General features: G+C 43.8%; 1 protein-coding gene across 2 annotated transcripts in view; it reads right to left on the bottom strand.

Annotated features, from left to right (window-relative positions):
* B3gntl1 (UDP-GlcNAc:betaGal beta-1,3-N-acetylglucosaminyltransferase like 1) overlaps window positions 1-19,355 on the bottom strand; it is a 67,700-nt gene extending 48,345 nt beyond the window's left edge. The window contains exons 1-4 of one of the 2 annotated variants that reach the window (XM_050130441.1): window positions 19,137-19,355; window positions 16,755-16,871; window positions 16,569-16,668; window positions 951-1,015 (exon numbers count right to left, since the gene is read on the bottom strand). In XM_050130441.1, coding sequence (XP_049986398.1) covers window positions 951-1,015; window positions 16,569-16,668; window positions 16,755-16,871; window positions 19,137-19,184 — 330 coding nt within the window. In that variant the 5' untranslated portion in view covers window positions 19,185-19,355. Of the gene's footprint in view, window positions 1-950; window positions 1,016-16,568; window positions 16,669-16,754; window positions 16,872-18,296; window positions 18,317-19,136 lie in introns of those variants that run through there. The other variant, XM_050130443.1, reaches the window with a different exon arrangement.
* Window positions 19,356-22,198: the final 2,843 nt, after the last annotated feature.

A 22,198-nucleotide genomic window follows, 5' to 3' on the forward strand; every position in this document is an offset into this window, starting at 1 on the left:
CTTGCATGAAAGGGAGGCTGCATCTCCTGGCCTATGTGACCTTCCTACCTCCATGGACCTGGAGTAACCAATGAGACAGAAACAAAACTTGTAACAGCTGTATAAACCAGTGGCCAACATATCATGGGCCCTGGTATGCATGTTTCTAAGAAGCCAGGGACCCAACGTATGGAATAATTTAGATACATAAAAGTTGTATTTGTTTAAGACAAACTGATTTGCTTTGCTTTAGTCTGTCAGGGTTTCTAAGCACAGCACAATTTGTATACAGTCTCTGTTCATCCGCTGCAGCTAAGTGTCCCATTCCTGAGGATGCCCCATAAACGTGACAGTTCTGACGGTCTGCTAGTGTTCTCCTTCAGTGCTAGCACACAGTAACCGGCTTCTAATTTCTGTTATAACAAACAACTGTGAAACTCAGGAGTCAAGAGCACAAGCATTTTAAGTTCTTGAATAAAATACACAATCACGCTATCAGTGTGGTCCCAATTCACACTCACATTTTGAAAACTTACTTTGTGGAAGTATCTTGCTAATTTAATCTGATTACAAATTAAAAGTTTAATATAACGTTGACTGATTTGAAACTCTGTGTAAGTCTACCTGTCACAGCTCGGTCCACTCCTGACCCCCACCCACGAATCCGCTTCATGTTTTGCTCTAGCTGTCAGGACCTGTTTCCATGTCTTTAATCTCTTAAGATCATGCTTGCTAGTACTGTGCTTATGTTAATGTTGTTTATATTCTCTGTGGTCCCGTTGCACATTTGTAAATGATCTTACTAGTGTTAATTGTTACGGCAGCATATAGCAACAACCTATTAAACTTGACTTTTGAGATTCATCATAACGTGTCGACAAATTTATTTTTAAGAACCATACTAAAATTCACAATCATTATTTGGTCAATATTACACAAAGCCATTATCAACAAAACAGGGAGCTACTTACTGAATCCAAAAAGCAAAGGTAAGACCCAGTGCTCTGTGCGATTGCTTGGTTTTTAGAATATCCAACTGTTAGGAGAAAAAAAAAGAGAGAGAAAATAGCTCTTTTAGAATTCAACGTTCAAGAGCATAAAACTATATTTTACAAGAAAGCTAAGGTCATTTCACACTACTAGAAAAACGTCAGGTATAATTTTGAAGGGATGAAAGGAAGGTAAAGAGAAAGCAATGCCCATGCTCACTGATGACAGCAGAGAATGCCAGGAATAAGTGACGACAGGCACCCAGAACAACACTAAAGTAAAAGTAAAAGATCCTTGGGGAGAGTCGAAAAGTCTGCTTGCACGGGAGAAGCACAGCCTACTTATGTGTGACTGGTTGGCAAATACCTCAGTTTGAATACTTCAAGGATGGCTGGCTGTGTCCCTAGTGAGGTGAGGCGACTGCTAAACATCTGTGACACCTGAGTGTGCGTCCACCCAACCCAGGTCTTTGCCCGAGCATGAATATTCAGCTCTGACTGCAGCAAACGCTGATTACTACAGACCCAAAAAAACTTTATTTAGTCATGATTAGTCATCCTAAAAGCCCACAGCTGGGGTTACTAAATGCATATTAGAAAAAAAAAAAAAAACAACTTATTTGACAGTGGAAAGAGTCCAGGATCTCACACAGAATCGTAGGTGATCCTTACTGTACTACTGAGCAAAGAGTTCAGACCCAGAGCAGAGATTGCAGGGGACAGAGAACTCAGAGCAAAGAGGTTCTCCTGGGCTTAAGAGCTAGGAAAGTGCTTGTCCTGGATGGAGAGGCCAGGTTAGCCTGGGCTTCAGGGGCTGAAGGATGAGGGATGCCTTATCCCCAGGGGATAGATATTAAAGTATATACATTATAAAGTTTCCTTCAAAGATATTACATCCGAGATATAAAAACCAAAGCAAACAAAAAAATCCACAGTGACAACTAAATGTGCTGAAAACGCACAAGACTTTGGAAGATAAAATCACCACAAAGAGCATTACAGAGAGAACTGTGCTGTAACTGATATAAACACGAAATGGAAAATGCAGGGCAAACACTGGAGGGCACCTGGTGACTTGGGTGTAGCCGTGTTTAGGATGGAAGAACAAACCACTTCTGGAGGGGCTGACAGTTGGGCTAACGCGGCTCAACTTTGCCCTATGGGAAGGACAGTTGCAAAGGCTTGGAAATTTGGGGTACCTGTGCGGAAAGTTACAGGAGCTCAGCCTGGGTGCTAAAGGCAGATCCCTTAAAAGGTGTTCAGTCCAGAAGAGGGCACTAACGGGGCTTTAAGGAACGAGAACTCTACTCCTAGAAAAGAGACAACCAACACCTGAATCACGTTAACCAGATCGTTACAAGTCCTGATGCCACTGGAAAAGTCACGCAAAGCAAAACAGGTGTGGACAGAGTCGAGATAATAAATCTCTTTGGCATTTGAAGTTAAGACAAGCTGAAGAAAGTTGTCAGTCCTGAGGGAACACCACCCTAACATGCATTTAGAGCTAACTATGACACTCGCGACTTTCTGCTATTAAGAAAGGCCTCTTATACAGGGTCTGTTAATACAAAAGAGTTGCACCTCCCCCCACCCCTCAAGGGGGAGGGAATGATAAGACTCAGAAGCAAGACACAAGACAGGGGAAGCTGCCCCGGTCACTCACGCCCCTAAGATCCAACCCAAAGCAGCATCTTTCCGCAGGGTTCATACCAAACAGCAGTTTAATTTCTACCCTTAATCCCTAGAATTTGGCCGGTCCGAACCAGTTAGCAACGGCACCAGATTCTGATGAACTATAGGCATAAATAAAAGCAAAGGGGGTAAACGACTAAGAAAGGAACGTGATGCCTCCTACTGTGAGATAGGTTTGCCACCACCAGGAAACTCCAGCCATCCCTGTGGCTCAGGGCAAGCATGCAGGATAAAACCCTCCCGAGAACCTCAAAAACAAGATGACACTCCTCACAAGCACACTGAAATTAACAGAATTCTGCCACAAAAGTTGCTTATGGAAAGTCAGATTTTAAGAAAAACTGAATCCGTGTAATGCTGGAAGATTCTCACAATGAATCTTATGTTTGGCAAAGACAAGGAATTTGCTCTAATATTACAGCCTTGAAGAAAGTCAAATGTTTGTGCGTGGGGGTTCTATGTTTGGGGAGGCCAGTCCCTTTGTAAGGGCAGCTGGTTGCCATGGTTCCAACAGGAAAAACCTAGCTCCATGGAGATATTAACATTCCTCACTCCTGGAAGAGGAGCAGTGGGCTGTGGTTCACTCTGCCCTTAGTAAAAAGTCACATGATGAAGTGCATTCCTGTTGTTACGAGAATGTTACGAAAAAATGAGTCCTCCCCACTGCAAATAACCCAGCACTCCTGAAAACAGAACCTTCGAATTTATGCTAGCTAAAGACGTTCTACTTAACGCATTACAGGAAAACATGTCTTTCCTAAGAGCCTACTAAATTCCACTGTGCCATACAGAACTTCCCAGACAATGAGGTGATGTCATCGCCCAGCACTTCACCTAGGGTCCTTAGTTCTATAATGTCCTTGGCACAGATGCATTCAGACACAATAACACTCAGTGACAAACCATTGTGTTTTATGAAAGACAATCTGTTTTTACAGTGGAGACAATGAACATCAGTACCAAAATGCACTTTCCATTCAATGATAGAGGTTGCAAAACCCCTCTCTTAAGTATATCAAGGAATATTTAGTTTCAAAAACAAGTTCATTATTTCAGAATTTCAGAAGTTGAAATGTATATTCTGTGATAACCTATACATAGTTTTCTACTTCAAAGATAATAAAACTAGGAAATAATTTCCAGAAGATATTGAGATTTTCCAGACATTAGGGTTGGATGAGTGGGGATAAGAGCCTGCCGGAACTGTACCACCTCAGATGTTATCATCTTCTGTGTGACAAGGTCTCTCGCAGACCTGGATGTCACCAAACAGGCTCAGTTGGCTGTCCCGGGATCTGCCTGTCTCCAAACAAGCCACCACACCCGGCTTTTTGACACAAGTTCTAGGAATTAAACTTGGGGCTTCATGCTTGTAAGACAAACACTTTACAGACGGGCCGTCTCTTCAGCCCTAGGAAGTAGTTTTATTTAAATTCTGTCTTAAGAATTGTTCATGCCATTCTGCTTCCTCAAACAGCCATGATGAGGCAACACCCGGGGGTTCGTCTTGACAGAACAGGTTCAGCTGAGTCTTGGCAGCTGACCTCAGCTACTTACATCTACCCTGTACTTCACCCAGAATAACAAACACAAGATGAACTAAACAGCGGGGACAGAAAAAGGAAGTAACATCAGCAGGGCAGGCTTTCAGACTGGGAGGGTGCGAAGTATAAGCTCCTTTCAGAAAGCTGGCAAACTGTTTCCTGAGGACTGAGCTTGGCCTAAGGTCCTGAAGACACTGTGGCCCAGTATTCCATGCTACCTAGATGTCTGGATATTGGGAGGGAAACCATGACAGCCCCGGCCCCCAAGAATGAAATAGGAACTGTGTAAGCTCATGGTGATATACACTCTAAAAATTGAGTAAAGCAAACACGGTAGCAAAGGCCTATAATACCAGAGGGTTGAGGCCGGACGGCTGGCTACTCAAAGCTGATGCCAACTTGGGCTACATGATGAGAGGTAGTGGGGAAAGAAAGGAAGGGAGGAGACATCACTAGGTGACCCGAGGCCACAGGACCATCATTATCATCCATATTATTATCCGTGTTCCTGAAAGCAATCATCCGGACGCAACACTAGCAGAAAGGAGCCGTGCAGCACCAGGTTGGCAATGGCAAAACTTGTCTCTTCCTGACAGCCACTAGGTTATAACAAGCACACCCACACCTCCGCTTCCTCCACCTTCCATACCCCAAAGTCTCAAAGGAAGCTGTTGAGAGGCCAGGCTTGGGGATTACATGTTGGCTCTAAGTCGGTCCTAGCAGCAGCAGGTCCTACGCACTCAGGCTGTCACAAGTTGTTTTCTAACAGGAACCCTGCCTGCCCACAAAATACACTAGAGCTGTATGGACTACCCCATCTGGACAACGTAAACAAAATGGGTACAGTGTGTGTACTGGTTTGACACCCAACTTGTCATAAGCTAGAGAAAAGGGAACCTCAACTGAGAAAATGCCTCCATCAGATTGGCCTGTGGGGCATTTTCTTGGCAGATCACTGATGTAGCTCAGCCTACTGTAGGTGATACCACCCCTGGTCAGGTGGTACAGCGAACTGCTGAACCAGGAAGTACAAGCAGGTAAGGCGTGTTTCTCCACGGTATCTGCTTTAATTTCTGCCTCCAGGTTCCTACTTTGAGTTCCCGCCCTGACTCCCTCAGTGATGGACTGTATGTTATAAGGTGAAATAAACCCTTTTCTCCCCAAGATGTTTTTGTTAATGGTGTTCATCATAGCAACAGAAACTTGGCTAAGACAGCATGCTACTCTTGATATTTTAGAGCAGTGGCTTTCGACCCTAAGTTTTTCTCAGAGCTCCTGGAATACTTCCACCACTTCCAGTGCTGAAACAAACAGACGCTGTGAGAACATCTTAGGCAAGACTTGGGTACCAGGTGCTTTAAAGTATCACAGATGTTCCAAATGCAGCCACACTGGATACAAGTAACTATCTCTCGGCAAGTAACTTACCAGCTCTACACCTGAAGCAAAAAAAAATAGTGCAGCGATGGTAAAAATGGCTTAGTGGGTAAAGGTGCTTGCCACCAATGCTGAGAATCTGAGTGTGGTCCCAGAATCCATAAGGCAGAAAGACAGCATCAACCTCCAACTACACACGTGTGCCCTCACACTCACACCCACTCACGCCATAAATTAAAGTTAAAAAAATTAAATTTTCTATGAACAAGAACTAGCCAAAGAAGATCCATCTGTCACTACAGATGACCTGACCTATCCCTTTTCTAATCTTAAGCACTATATGAGGCACACTATTGTAGGATATTTTACTCTCTTGGCTTTTTAGGGGGCCTGCCACCCAGTTCCCAAATAAATAAACACTGGCTTATTATCACTTATGAACGCCCAGCCTTAGCTTGGCTTGTTTCTTTCCAGCTTTTCTTAAATTATCCCAACTACCCTTTTGCCTCTGGACTTTTATCTTTCTCTATTTCTGTATACCTTTCTTTGCTTCTTTCTCCATGGCTTGCTGTGTAGCTGGGTGACTATCACCTGGTGCCCTCCTCTCCTTGTTCTCGTTCTCTTACTCCTCCTCTCTCCGCCCACAGGTCTACTTCTATTTATCCTCTCTGCCTGCTAGCCCCACCTATCCTTGCTCCTGCCTCGCTATTGGCTGTTCAGCTCTTTATTAGCCCATCAGGTGTTGTAGACAGGCAAAGAATCACAGCTTCACAGAGTTAAACAAATGCAGCATAAACAAAAGCGACACACCTTAAAATAATATTCCCCAACAGCACACTCTCCAAATCTAAGACCTTAGAGTCCCTGACTTATCACACGAGAAGAAAGACTACCTGGAAAATCATTCAACCTTGAAAATGAAGGGAAAGACGAACAGCAACCTTGATCCAACATCAGAAAATTTTTAAAGTGAAAGTACATTTTAAGGTATCTTTCAAAGAAGATATCTTTAAAATAATGAGACTCTGGGACCAAGTAGCGGTAGCGTACGCCAGTGCTTGGGAAGGCAGAGGCAGGTGGATCTCTGTGAGTTTGAGGCCAACCCGGTCTACAAAGTGAGTTCCAGGATAGCTAGAGCTATACAGTGAAACTGTCTCAAAAAAACAAAACAGTAAATAAATAATAAAAAAAAAAAACAAGAGTCTGGATGCCACACCAGAAGGTAACGAGATGAGTCCTTTACAATTACCAGAAAAATTATTTTGCCACTAGAATTCTTTGTCCAGCCAAACTAAGCATGACTTAAAAAGGCACTGCAGACAAGTAGGAATCTTAAGTACATTACCAGTTATACCCCAGGCACAAAGATTACTTTAAATAGTAGTTTCAGAAAACTGAAAAAAAAAAAAAAAAAACATGTAAGAAGAAAAAAAATTCAAAGGGAAATGAAGGCAAAACAGCATGTGAGTAGAAACCAATGCCACAGAAACAATATGGTCCAAGGCTCTAGGAGGTTCTAACTTTCAGGAAATCCAGCCCCAGGGTGCTCCTTCTGAGTCAACACCAAAAACATTACGCTGTGAGTTGCATATTTACAATACTGTCAACACTGCTTTTGTAAAGTATTGTTCCAGCAAAGTCTGTTTGCTGGAATCTACCTACTGGCAAAACAAGTAACATAAGAGTTTCAGGATAACAGAACCTCAACAAGCTTTGAAGATTAACTATATCATAATAACAAAATCTCTAAGGTAGAAAGAATGGATTGTAATTTACCAAACATACATTTATTTGTAAAAAATAAGTAACTGGGAGGGGTCAGTGGGAGGAGGGCAGTTGCTGGCGACTATTTAACTTGGCAAAGGTGTGTTTGTTACATTTGTTTGTGTTGTGGACTATTACTTTAACTATGTAAAGCTGTGCTACATTTGTTTATGCTGCATCTGTGTAACAATGTAAAGATGTGTTTCTTTGCCTGCCTAAGGCATCTGGTAGTCTAAAAAAAAGCTAAATGGCCAATAGCTAGGGAGTAGAAGGATAGGCAGGGCTGGTGGACAGAGAATAATTAGGAGGAAGAATCTAGGCTCAGAGAAAGTGAAGAAGAGAGAACAAGAGAGAAAGATAGGGAGACTCTTGGGGCCAGCCAGTCATGGAGTAGGACATACAGAATACAAGAAAGGTAAAAAGCCCCAAGGCAAAATGTAGATGGAGAGAAACAGGTTGCAATAAGTTATAAGAGCTAGTGGGACAAGCATAAGATAAGGCCGAACATTCATAACTAGTAAGAAGTCTCTGTGCCAAGATTTGGGAGCTAATTGGTGGCCCAAAAGAAAGCCGGATACAGGTGTACGGTGGGACAAGTGCAGTAAGTCTCTTTCACATCCCAGCTTCTAGCTGGCTACAAAGTGATCACTTGCTTCCTTCCAAGGCAGGAGCAGTCAGGACTCTGCCATCATGAATGTGATTTCATATTATCCTTCTAGATTCCTCATGCCAAGCAAAATACCAAAGTAAAAATTAGGAAATAAAAACCAACCAAAGCCGGGCGGTGGTAGCACATGCCTTTAATCCCAGCACTTGAGAGGCAGAGGCAGGCAGTTTTCTGTGAGTTCAAGGCCAGCCTGGTCTACAAGAGCAAGTTCCCGGACAGGTTCCAAAGCTACAGAGAAACCCTCTTTCGAAAAAAAACAAAACAAACAAACAAACAAAAACCAAAACAAATGTATACTATCTAATCAGGATTAAATTATCTATGTAAAAAGTCCGTGATAGTGTGTGAAGATCTAACAAGAGGTAGAGGAGGTGGTGATTTAATAAAGTTGCTAATCTCACCCCAGGATTCTAAACTGTATAAACTGGTTAAAAGAGGGCCGTACAGCCAGAGTCCTTCAGGGAATTCACTTCCCATCTGTACACAACAAAAGGGAAATGGACTTCATGGAAGGAGGAGAAGTAAAGACGGAAAAGAAAAAAAAAAGAAGAGAGAAGGGGAGAAGGAAGGGAGGGGTACAGTAGATGGCAGAGATCGTCAAGATGGCTGGGGGAGGGGCACCCACAGGGGAAGAACTGGAGCCAATAAAGAGGCATGAAGAGAAATCACACTTGTGTTAATCAGAGCCACCTGCCAACATTCATGCAGCCAGAAAAAGACGTAAGATCTAAAAAGATGCACTGCCCACGACAATCACTACAAGAAATGTTTTCAACGTCTTTTAGGCAGAAGAAAAATAGTAAGATGGGAATCTGCATCTATATGAAGCAAAGAAGGACACTGGGAAAAGGCATATGGGGAAATATGAAAAATTTCTTCTTTTTGTTCATATCCTTTCCACAGAGCCATAAGCTAAATTAGTGACAACATGCTGTGGATTCACAACCACACAAGACAAAGTGTAAATGTGTGGGTTCATGTTAGCAGAGACCAGAGGGCGATGTGTAAGAAAGGGCACACACTCTAGGTCCTGACTCTCTGGTGCACATACTCAAAGGGAGGTTGCAGTCATTAAGGCCAGCCTGGTCTACAAGAGCTAGTTCCAGGACAGGCTCCAAAGCTACAGAGAAACCCTCTCTCAAACAAACAAACAAACAAACAAAATCAGTCTCTTTAAAATAGCCAGTCTCTTTTAAAATTCAAAGTCTCTCAACTGTGGGGTCCTGTAAAAATCAAAAATAAATTAAATACTCTCTTACTGCAAGAAGGAAGAACCAAGGCACAGTCACAATCTGCACAAAGCAAAACCAAACCCCCACAGTTTAACTATCTCGATATCCAATGTCCAGGATTGATTCACGTTTGTCTGTGCTCCTCCAACGGGCTTGGGTCATGTCTCTGATTCTGCCCTCTGCATCACACACAATGCATCTTCTAGGCTCCAGCTGATTCCACTCAACCACTGCTGCGGTTCTTGGTGGTCGTCTCCAAAATGCTGGAGTCTGCTGCTGCAACTGGGCTGCATCTTCACCAACAGCCTCTCCTAGAATCTCTTCAGGGACTCCAGCCCTGCCACAGTGTCAAGCCTCAGTTGCTCTCCATGTCCCCTTCATGCCTTCAAAACCAGGACCGCCTTGGATGACTCTAACGCTATGAAGTTCAGCTGCTGGCCCGAGTAAAACCTTGGCAAAACCCGTCTGTCAGCTTCTCTGTGCTGACCCTGAGCAAACACATCCCAGAAAACTTCACCTCAGTGATGCTGGTCTCTTCTTAATCACAGCGGATTCCTCAGCCCCGACTGACCAACACCCATTGTCCCAGCAAAGCAAAGGTTTAACTTTAATGTTTCTGGTTCCTTGTTAATCATAGCCGATTCTTCAGTTCCTGCTGACCAGACACCGCAGATGCTTCACACGAAAGGCCTAGTAGAGTCTTTAAACTTCCCTCGGAAACCTCACAGGCCAGGTCTCCATCTTCTGCACTGTTCTTGACATTCTCGTCTTCCCAGCTCCCACAGAACAGCCCACTGAGCTCTCAACACTCAATGGCTTTCTAGACCAAAGTTCCAAAGTCCTTCCACAACCCTCCCCAAAACACATGGTCAGGTCTGTCACAGTAATACCCCACTAGGGTTACTATTGCTTTGATGAAACGTCATGACCAAAAGCAATTTGGGGAGGAAAGGGTTTATTTGGTTTACACTTCCATATCATAGTCCATCACCGGAGGAAGTCGGGACAGAAACTCAAGCAGGACTGGAATCTGGAGGCAGGAGCTGATACAGAGGCCACGGAGGGGTACTGCCTACTGGCTTACTCAACCTCTTAGACTACCACCCCAAGGATGGCACAATGGACTGGGCCCTCCCCCTCAATCACTAATTAAGAAACGCCCTACAGCCAGAACTTATGGAGGTGTTTTCTCAATTGAGGTTCCCTGCTTTCAGATAACCCTAGTCTGTGTCAGGCTGACATAAAACTAGCCAACATAATCTTCCAGATAACTCATATCAAGTTGACATGAAACTAGCCAGTTCACACACTTCTCATCCTGGCCCAGCTACCTGTTATAAACTAAGTCCCGGGTGAACCGGCTGAGAACTACGAACTCCTGAAAGACAATTGGATGCTCCCATCTGTTTCCCAAACCCATAGAATGAAGCTCTTTCTATCTTCACAGTAGTGTCCCTGGAAAACTGGGGGCCCTGGGTGTCCTGATCTTGGCTTGTAGCACAGAGCTGGCATCCCATGGGGAGAGACAAGCTGAGTGACATCAGGGATTACTGTACAGTTAGCCACAAGCCCTCAGCTCATTCAGCAAGTCTGGGCATACAGGAGCTTCTCTCTCTCTCTCTCTCTCTCTTTTTTCTTTCTTTTTTTTTTTTTTTTTTTTTGGTTTTTCGAGACAGGGTTTCTCTGTGGCTTTGGAGCCTGTCCTGGAACTAGCTCTGTAGACCAGGCTGGTCTCGAACTCACAGAGATCCGCCTGCCTCTGCCTCCCGAGTGCTGGGATTAAAGGCGTGTGCCACCATTGCCCGGCTGTGACACACTTCTTGCAACTAGGCCACATCTACTCAAAGACCACACCTCCTAACCCCTCTCAAGTAGTGTCACGCCCTAATGACCAAGCACTCAAATATATGAGCCAATGGGGACCATTCCTATTCAGTCACAATGTCCAAGGAGAATTAGGCTTAGCACAGCACAGACCACAGAGGTACAGACCTCCCACTTAAGAGTGCAGTGATACCCAGACCTAGGTACCCTAAATACTGCAGAGGTGATGGGAACAGGAGTCTTCACTAAAAACACTGACCTCAGGAATTATCCCTAAATAGGGCCTAAACTTGACTGGATTGGTCTCTGCAGTAATTCACTCCCCACAATGTCACAAAAACAAACAAAACAATAGCAAGCAGCAGTTACTGTAGCTGAAGGTGCAGAAAGAGAAAGAGGTCCACCGTCGTCCGGCCAAGACGAAAGTCATCTCAGGTACCTGCCTCTGAGGAGGTGAGCGGTATCAATAGCAACCAGACGCCTGTTATCTATACTGTCATTTTCCAGTAGAAAACAGAAGCCAGGAAAAGAAACAGGAACGCATACCCTACACTCAGGTCAAAGGGCAGAGAGCAGAAACTTCCAGTAAGAAAAGCCAGACATCAGGTTTAGAGCTGAGAGTCAGAGCAGTCAGTACAAATACATTACATGCAAAGTAGCCATGACCACAGAAAGAAAGCTCTAACAACATCATATTTTTCAAAGCAGCATTAACAAGAATGCAGAATTAAAAATAAGGAACCAAATAAAACCCTAAAACTGCAAAATATAATACCAGAAACTGATTTTCGGTAGTAGACTCAAGACTACATTAAACCCTGGAGAATCTGAAAACTTGAAAATAGATGGATAAAAATTTTGCTCCTTGGAAAAACGGAGAAAAAACAAACAAAACAGAGAACAAAGAACAGCATTAAGCATACCATGTATGCATGGTGTATATGCTGCAATTGGTGGAAATAAATAAGCAGGGAAAAAATGACTGAAGGATAATGGTGGGAAACTCCCCAGACACATTCAAACAGTAAGCAACATTTAGGAAGCCAAACAAACTCCAAAACAAGTAATTCACAACACAGAAAAAAGTGCCCAAAACATGAATAAATAAACTCCATAGTTACAGGAAGGAAATGACTTATCACTTATAGGGTGTATTAATCAGAGTTCAAGGGTAAAGCGGAACAGAGAGAATGAATATATACTAAAAGAGAATTTATTGGATTGACTTATACGTCTGGGTATTCTATCCATGGCTGTTACTAAAATCCCTTTCCAACAACAAACTGAGGTATGATTTCACCAAAGTTCACCTGAGAAAACCGAAGATCTTACTAAACATACTTACAGAGAAAGGGGTGAGGGGTGACGGTCAGGAGTTGGTCTTAAAGTGGCCACACTAGGTCTGCACTCAGCAGGAACAACAGCTTCCCTAGGGCTGCAGGGAGGCCCTTCCCCTGGTTCTTCCACACTTACAGCCTTTAACCCTTCCCCAAGAGCCCATGTAATTAGGACAAAATTGCACACAGGTCATTGGCAAGGGAAACCGAACGGGTTCGACCTCTCCTATGAGGGAAGGGGAAGCCTTTAATACTTGCGTTCGGGAGGCAGAGGCAGGCAGATCTCTGTGAGTTCAAGGCCAGCCTGCTCTACAACAGCTAGTTTCAGGACAGCTAGGGCTGCTCCACAGAGAAACCCTGTCTCAAAAAACAAAAAACAAACAAAAATTATCCTTCAAAGGGAATCAAGAAATCCCCAAGTAAACAAAAACTGAGGAAGTTTGTGGATTGCCCGTAGGGACAAAGGAGAATCCTAGGGCTAACCAGAAACCTGAAGCCCAAGGATGGGAACAGTACTGATAAAACTGTGGCACAGGCAAATATACAAGACGGCATTGTCTTATTTTTATCTGTATATTTTGCAATATGACTTAGGAGATGATATGTAAGACAACAAAATCTTTGTCAATAGGCACAGTTTATAATGTATCTCTATGGACACAAAACAAAGATGTAATTTTTGTAACATCAAGTAAGGCTGTTCAGAGCTGCGAGGAACTGAAGCTGAAATGATATGAATTCGACCCAGATTACTGATAAACGGAAGATGACTTATTATAATCCCTACAGTAACTAACTACAAACACATAGATAGGTTATAAGAAGGAAATCAAACAGAACACTAATCAAGCAAGCACCTGCAAAAAAGCAGAATTAAAGGATTGAGGAATGAACACAAGAGATTTAGGACTTTTATAAAGCAGCAGTAAAACAGCAAAAGTCCTTATAGGTGAAGTACATTTATATTTAAACGGATAAAACTCTTCAATTAAAAGGTAAACAGTGCAGAACAATTTTTTTCGTTTGTTTGTTTTGGTTTTTTCGAGACAGGGTTTCTCTGTAGCTCTGGAGCCTGTCCTGGAACTAGCTCTATAGACCAGGCTAGTCTCGAATTTACAAAGATCCGCCTGCCTCTGCCTCCTGAGTGCTGGGATTAAAGGCATGTGCCACCATCGCCCGACCATGCAGAACAATTCTTGAAAATGAGTCATCTAGCCAGCTTTTTATCTACAATCTCAGCTTTGGGGAAACTGAGGCAAGAGAATCACAAGCCTGAATTAAACAGTAAGATCCTGTCTCAAAACAAAACAATAAATTTAAAAATGACTCCTCTAAAGCTGGGCAGTCCCAACACGTGGGAGGCAGAGGCAGGAGGATTTCAGTGAGTTTGAGGCCAGCCTGGTCTACAAAGCAACTTCCAGGACAGCCAGGACTGTTATATAGAAAAACCAAAAAAGGACACCTCCTCTAAACCTTGTAAAAGATCCAAATGCACACATAAGCTGAAAGACAGCATGTAAAAAGATATTCCATGCACTAATCACAAAGTTGGGTAACTGTGCAAATACCAGACAAAACTGATTTTATTCCTAAATTATTTTATATTAAGCAAGAAAACAAATAAAGCCCAACATTATATACTGATAAAAGAGTCCATCAATCAAAAAGACAACACTTATGACCAGAAAGAAACAGAGTAAAAGAAGCAACTAAAAAAATAAAAAAAAAAATTAAAAAAAATGCTGTTTTTAGGGGAGCTGGAGAGATGGCTCAGCATCTCTGACTGCTCTTCCAGAGGACCCAGGTTCAATTCCCAGCATCCACACAGCAGCTCACAACTGCCTGTAACTCCAATATCTGACGCCCTCACACAGGTAAAACATCAATGTACATAAAAAATTTAAAAACATGTTTTTATGAAGAAATGAACAAAGTAACCAACATAGCTAGATGGGGGGAAAAGGAAGACTGGAGTCACTGGGATGAGGAATGTTACATCACTGTCAGCCTTGATGAGGGTTCAGAGGGCTAGGAGCGGACACTCTGGACACTAAAGCCAGTAACCTGAGAGAAGTCAAAGAAACTCCTGGACGTACAAACTAAAAAGTGACCCAGGAACAAGAGACCTGACTCAAGAACAAGGCAAAGAATAAAGCCCAGGATCTAATTCATGGCTTCGTCAACGAAGTCTAGCAAACAGGAGAATTAACACCAGTCCCATTCTTTCCCATTTCCTAAGCGATCCTACAGGTCAGAATTCCCATCAAAGCCACCAAAAAATACTGTAAGAACTAGAGACCATACAACAACATCCCTTATGAACACACACAGAGAAACCCTTAATAAAAGCCCAGTGTAGCAGCTCAGACCTTTAATTCTAGAAATGAGGAGGAAGAGGCATGTGGATCTGCAAGTTCTAGGTCAGCTTGACTACACAGCAAGTTACAGGCCAGCCACAGCTCGTACTGAAAGCTTGTCTAAAAAAGGTGGTGGTGGTGCACACCTTTAATTCCAACACTCCGGGAGGCACAGGCAGGAGGATCTCTGTGAGTTCGAGGCCAGCCTGGTCTACAAGAGCTAGTTCCAGGACAGGCTCCAAAGCTACACAGATAAACCCTATCTCGGAAAAAAAAAAATTAAAAAAATCTTCAACAAGAGATGGGAAACAGGGCTGGAGAGATGGCTCAGAGGTTAAGAGCATTGCCTGCTCTTCCCAAGGGCCTGAGTTCAATTCCCAGCAACCACATGGTGGCTCACAACCATCTGTAATGGAGTCTGGTGCCCTCTTCTGACCTGCAGGCATACACACAGACAGAATATTGTATACATAATAAATAAATAAATAAATATTTTTTAAAAAAGAGAGATGGGAAACGGCTCCGTTAGTAAAGTGTTTGTCACACACACATGAGGGACTGCTTGTATCTCTAGCACCCACATAAAAACCCAAACATGGTGTTAGCCTATAATCTTAACACTGGGGAAGCAGAGACAGGAAGAGTGTTCATCAACTACCCTTGACCAACCAGTAAACACCAGGTTTAGTGAGAGATCATATATCAAAACATAAGCTTGAGAATGACACCAGATATCTAGCCTCCATGTATGTACCTGCACACACACACACACACACACACACACACACACCCTTCACAAGGCACCAGGAAACTGAATCCAGCTGTCTACTAGGAAGATTACACATAATGAGTGAGTAGGGCTTACCCAAATAATGCAAAAATGGTTCAACAATAGTTATCAGTGTAATTATATAAGCCAACATGGTGAAGGAGAAAAATCAGTTTCTCAAATTGATGCCAAAAAAAAAAAATCACTTGACAAAAATCCAGCCCACCTACCCCTTTGGTGATTAAAAATAGTACTGTTGATAAACATACAATACAAGAAGACTTCCTTGGTTTGACAAAGGCTACTAGTAAACCCCATAGTTAAATAAAGGACACTAGTAATACCCATAGCTAGTACCATACTCAACAGAGGAAGACTGTGAGCTTTCCCTCTAAGGTCAGGGTAAAGGTAAGGATGTCTACTTTTACTACTTCAGCATGTTACAAGAGATTTTAGCCAGGGCAATTAGAGGACTAAACCAGGAGCTAGGCATGGCGGCACATACCTATAAGCTCAATACCCAGGATCCTTAGCAGAAAAATCATGAGTTTAAGGCCACCCTAGGCAACACAGTGAGTTCTATAATGAGATCTTGTGCCCTGAACACTATAAACATAATAAATAAATTAAAGAAAAAGACTCAAGTAAACAGTGAGCAAAGAGCTGAACAGATACCTCTCCAGATACACATCACCAGAGAATACATGGAACACTCAGCGTCACTAACCACTTGGAAATGCAAACAAAACCGTGAGTTACTTCGCACTCACCAGAATGGCTACAATAGTAATGACAAAAGAAAACAGCAAGTGATAGTGTGTGTGAGTAAACTGGAAAGTGTAAAATAGTATAAGCAGTGAGAGTAACAGTCTGGCAGTTCTTCAAGATGATAAATATAGAATTATAAGGCATATGCTCAATGGATTTAAAAAAAAAACAACGCTCATATACTCAAAGAGTTGAAAAATCAGTGTTCCAATGAAACCATTTAAGTTCATAGGTTGATAAAAAACTATAATTATAATGTATCATGTTACCTCCTCTGGGAGAAGGAGAGTCATGGCCTCCAACCACTACAGAGATGCCAGAATCTTCCAGTTTCACCTTCCACTTCTCAATGATGGTCCCAGAACTGTCCTGTAAGTGTGACACTGCCGGTTAGGAACCGCCCTTAAGTGTGGTTTGTAAAGCATTAAGTCACCCAACAGCTGGCTCATAAATACCTTGCTGGCATCATTAAAAACAGAGAGCTCCATGGTGCCTTCAAAGTCTTGCTGTAACACAGATGCCAAGCATTCATCCAGCCACAGTTCAGCATTGCGCACTGGGAGGATAATAGTCTAGAATTCAGAGAAACGGGTTAGCCAACAGCCACGGGGAACCACACGCCCTTCAGCATCCACGAGATGGCCTAGAACCAGGCCTCATGACAGGCATACCCAACAATCCGAAGATATCTACTTCTCCTTTCTAAGCTCTTGCCATTCATTTGGCCCCTCAAGTTCCTGATGCTTTCAAAACGTTATTTCATTTATTCATCTGTTGCTGTAGGTGTACACATGACACTGGGGAACAAGTCCAGGTTGTCAGGCTTGGTGCAAACTCCCTTTACCACTGATCTCTCTATCACTATTCCCTTCTAGATGCTTCTGAAAGGGGGGGGGACCTGAAAAGCATCAAAATGCCCCTCCAGCTCAATGGTAAATTCATTATTTTAATCACTAGGCAAAAGCATCACAATTCTGATTAACATCTCTCCCCTGCTCATGAGAACCAGCCCTTGACTAGATGGCACACTCGCCCTTTGAGAAACTCCAACAACGTGACCCCTTCATACTCTTTTTTTTTTAATATTTATTTATTTATTATGTATACAATATTCTGTCTGTGTGTATGCGCGCAGGCCAGAAGAGGGCACCAGACCCCATTACAGATGGTTGAGAGCCACCATGTGGTTGCTGGGAATTGAACTCAGGACCTTTGGAAGAGCAGGCAATGCTCTTAACCTCTGAGCCATCTCTCCAGCCCACCCCTTCATACTCTTGCACAGATAATCACACAGCTGGACCAAGGGGGCCTGTAGAGACCCTTAATCTTTGTTCTATCCTTGAATTCAGGCACCAGCACTTTCTCTCAGGAAGTGAGAGAAATAAAATCAAAATAAATAAAATTAAAAGTTTCTAAAGTGGCATAAAATAAAATCACTAAAACTTGATGACCAGAAGAACAATTATCACAGGAACTGCCTCAATTTTATATGATGGAGTGAGCAATAAAGAACAGCCACAGATGGGGCTGGAGAGATGGCTCAGAGGTTAAGAGCACTGGCTGCTCTTCCAGAGGTCCTGAGTTCAATTCCCAGCAACCACATGGTGGCTCACAGCCATCTGTAATGAGATCTGGTGCCTTCTCCTGGCATGTGGGCAGATAGAACACTGTATACATAATAAATAAATAAATCTTAAAAAAAAAGAACAGCCACAGAAATTAACAGTTGTTGCCACCCTTGAGTTATCGTGCAAATACAAAAGTTTCTCAGAAGGAAAACCAATAGGTTATGTAGGTGTGAACATACACACACATAACATGCACATGTTACATAGCTATATGTAACCCAGACAGTAGCTACAAAATCTCCACAAAGTCTACATACAATATAGACAATATCTATATAAATCACTATAGATAACATCTACATATAATATTTAAATTACTGAAACTGAACATAGTTATAAAAATTTATGAGTATTGAAGACAAAATTTACCAAGTTCTTTACAAACTAAATGTTCTTTGAGGAGGTGAGGATCCAAAAGTGGCATTTCATCCTGTGTTTGTTCTGAAAATGAATGCCTAAAGACTTTTATTTATTATTATTATTTTTTTGAGCTTCTTGGGATTGAACCCGGGGCCTTGCATGTGTATAGCAGAATTATACCCCAGTCCTCTGGACTGACTTTATAAAGGAAATGAACATTTTTCATTTTCTCAAGACCTACAAGTGAAGAAGGGTGTGGGTGACTCATATCTGTTATCAGTTAAGTGGGTGTGGAGGCTGGAGTGTTAGTTCACGGTCATCCTCAGCTATGGGTGTTGCAGGCCAGCCAGAGCCACGGGAGACCTAACAATAAAAAAAAAAGGGATATGTGAATTTTTAACAAGGTTAGGCTAGGCCTTGATTTTACCTGTTCCCAATGTCAGTAAGCTCGGCAGGAAAAATACAAATGACGCTGAGTCTCTGAACCGTATCTACAAGGTGTCCTGGCTCCTGACGCCTAACCCACCAGCTAGGTTAAGTGGGACAGGTGTTGCATACCATCGAGGCGAGCAGGGCTAAGGGAGTGGGGGTGGGCGATAGTGTGCTGGACAAGGAGGTGTGTAGGTTAGTGTACGGTAGGAACTCTAGCAGGAGCGCGATCTGTACACACGTTCGCCTTGACACAGGAAAGGGTGGGTGCCCTCCAAGCTGAGGATCCTGAACCCATGGCAGCGTTCCGGAAAGACCCTGGCGGCTGCGAGCCCAGAAAAAGATGGTTACCAGGTCCTGAGGAGAAAAAGCTACAGAAGGGACGAGAGGCGGGGCTGTGTCTCACCCCGCCGTACCTACCACTGAGGCCAGCGGGCCATGCCCAGTGGCGTCCTTGGGGAGCTGCATGGCAGGGCTCCACCGCCCTCCTTTAGCACGCGCGTCCAGCACAAGCAGCCACGGTTTGCAAAGCAAGCTCCGGGAGGCGGTGCAGAGACTGGACCACTTCCGATTGGAGCCGTGCCACGTGGATCGCTAGGCGCTAGCCGCTAGCGGGTTTCGGGCCGTGCGGGGCAGAAGATAGTCACGTTCTATTGGTGCAGAGACACGTCAGTCAGGAAGGGAAGGCGGGGCTTCTGGCAGAGAGCCTAGCTAGGCGGCCTGCCGGTGTATCCAAGGGCTGGTGAGCTCGCGGGTCAAGCAGCCAGCTCTGCCTGAGCCGCTGAGGGGGTTGGGGCCGGGAGGTGGCCGTAGCCTACACTGTGTGGGCAGGGCCTGGCTGAGCAAAGGGTTGGGCTCCCGGAGGCTGTGGGCGCTCCTGGCTTTCAGCCCTTCTCGTAGTACTCGCCGGTCTTTGCGGCTTCTTGCCCCGCGGAAGTCGTCTTGTCCCACCTGATGGAAATAATTGCAAACCGAAGTCCACAGTCATAAGAATGTGACGAAAAATATTTTAGAAACGGGGGAAACTTGTGAGGGGTGCCACCCTGTGCGCGTGGGTGATGACTTAAAGATCCAAAACCGACCACCCGAGGTTGGGCCTGAAGAACTTTAAAAAGGGAAATGGCAATAAGTTTAAAATAAATAGGCGACATTTCATCTGAACTGTGTTTGGTCTGACTGTGCCGGAGGAGGAAAACGGATCCCGCCCAGTGGGAGGATCGCCTGGCTAGGCTGGTCTGGATCTGGAGTAACCAGCAGCAGATAATTTGTGTAGCCTGCATTCGGAGGCGCGAAACGCAATCAAAGCCAGATGACTCAGTTTCTATGCTGCACAGAGATTCACCGGCCCAAGGGTTGCTGGAGGTTGACGAGGGAAGGGAGAGTTCTGTGAATTCTGAGAGTCCCAAAGCGCAGGAGTCTCACACACAGTGCCAGAAGGTCTCAGGAAATCAGTCTCAAAGGACAGGTGACACTCTCTGGATCACATGAAAGATAGTAACTGGAGGGAGGATAGGAACCCAGATAGAGAGGAGGGTCTTCAGAGAAAATGCGTGATTACTAATGTAAATAACCCGTGTGCGTTTCTTTTCCAAACAGAGGCTTTTCTGACATTCACTTGTGCCTGCAGTTTCTCTGACTAATCATCCCACAACTAGAAGTGTATTTTAAGATGGCATATTTTGGTTGTCCACACCCTCCATTTCTGAGGGGGTGACACCGAGGTCACCCACTGGCCTTGGCACCAAGCAGCCCTCAAGATGTTTCCACATTTAAAAATAGCAGGAGAAGGGATGGGAAAGATGGCTCAGTGGATAGAGCTGCTTGCTGCCAAGCCGTAAAACCCAACTTTGAGCCCCCGGACCCACAGGGTGTCAAGGAGAGAACCTACCCCCACAGGTTATTTTCTAACCCCCAAACATGTAGGCAGTTCATAGTCACCCACTGATGGAGGAGTTACTTTCATTGGTTAATAAAGAAACTGCCTTGGCCCATTTGATAGGGTTAGGGTTAAGGTTAGGGTTAGGTAGGCGGAGTAAACAGAACAGAATGCTGGGAGAAAGAAGCCAAGTTCAGTGAGTTGCCATGATTCTCCCACCCGACACAGACACAGGTTAAGATCTTCCTTGGTAAGCTATCTCGTAGGCTACACAGATTATTAGAAATGGGTTAGATCAATATGTAAGAGCTAGCCAATAAGAGGCTAAAACTAATGGGCCAAGCAGTGTTTAAAAGAATACAGTTTCCATGTAATTATTTTGGGTAAAGCTAGCTGGGAGCCATGCAGCAATAAGTAGCCCGCCGCTCCTATTACTACAACCCACACCCCCAAAACACATGCAAAACAACTAAATAAAATATAATTTAAAAATAACGATCTCAGAAAAGCTTCAGAGAATTGCAGTGCTTTTTTTAAACTTTAGTTTTAGATTATTTTATGTATTTGAGTGTTTTGCCTGCATGTATGTGTGTGTACCACATGCCTTCCTAGTGTCCATGAAGGTCAGATAAGGGTGTCAGGTCCCCTGAGCTGGAATTACAGAATTGTGAGCCACCAAGTTGGTGTTAGGAATCAAAACCATGTCTCTGCAAGACCAACAAGTGCTCATAATTGCTGAGCCAACTCCCTGGCTAAGGACTGTAGTGCTGATACATTGAAACACTTTCCTCAGTAGGAAACAGTGGCCTGCTTTTCTTTCAAGGAAAGAATCTCCCTGGTAGTACAGCAAAGGAACCTAGTACCCTTAGCAGTCTTGTTTGTTTGTTTTGTTTTTCAAGGCAGGATTTCTCTGTAGCTTTGGAGCCTGTCCTGGAACTCACTCTGTAGACCAGGCTTCCTTTGAACTCACAGAGACCCACCAGCCTCTGCCTCCTGAGTTCTGGGATTAAAGGTGTGCGCCACCATCACCCAGCCCCCCTTAGCAGTCTAACAAGCTTGATTTTAGGAGATGAAGTGGAACCCAACCTGTTTCTACAGCCTGTCCTAGACATCGCCAAACCTTTTCCTGCCTGTATAAACAAACGGGGCTATGATAGACCCTAACCCTAACCCTCTGCAAGTACTGTGAGCTCCCCAACTTACCCACATAGAGAAGGTAAGCAGGTGACAAGGACCCCGGAGCTCTGTATATTGAGTGTGCTTTGGCTAGCATTGTGCTACCCCTCTAAACTAGACGAACCCACTAAGGCATATGAGAATGTCTATGAACACCTCTTTTTATCTCCTATCCTTGTCTCTTATTTCCTGCCCTTTGTCCCTCTGGGGCAAATAAATCTCCTTTGTGCTGAGACCTGGGTCTTGGGGTGTAATACTGGTCCCTTCACTCACTGCCTGTAATCTCTTTGCAATAAGAAAGTTTCTCTTTGCTGTATCCTCCAACACTAGATGTTCTCTTTTTAAAAATTATGGCTATCTTTTTATGTGCATGGGTGTTCTGCACACATATACGTATGTGTAACACGTATGTGTGATACTTGAGGAGACC

This window comes from Alexandromys fortis, unplaced genomic scaffold, assembly GCF_014885135.2.
Source record: "Alexandromys fortis isolate MF-2015 unplaced genomic scaffold, M_Fortis_MF-2015_v1.1 scaffold_349, whole genome shotgun sequence".
Classification (NCBI taxonomy): domain Eukaryota; kingdom Metazoa; phylum Chordata; class Mammalia; order Rodentia; family Cricetidae; genus Alexandromys; species Alexandromys fortis.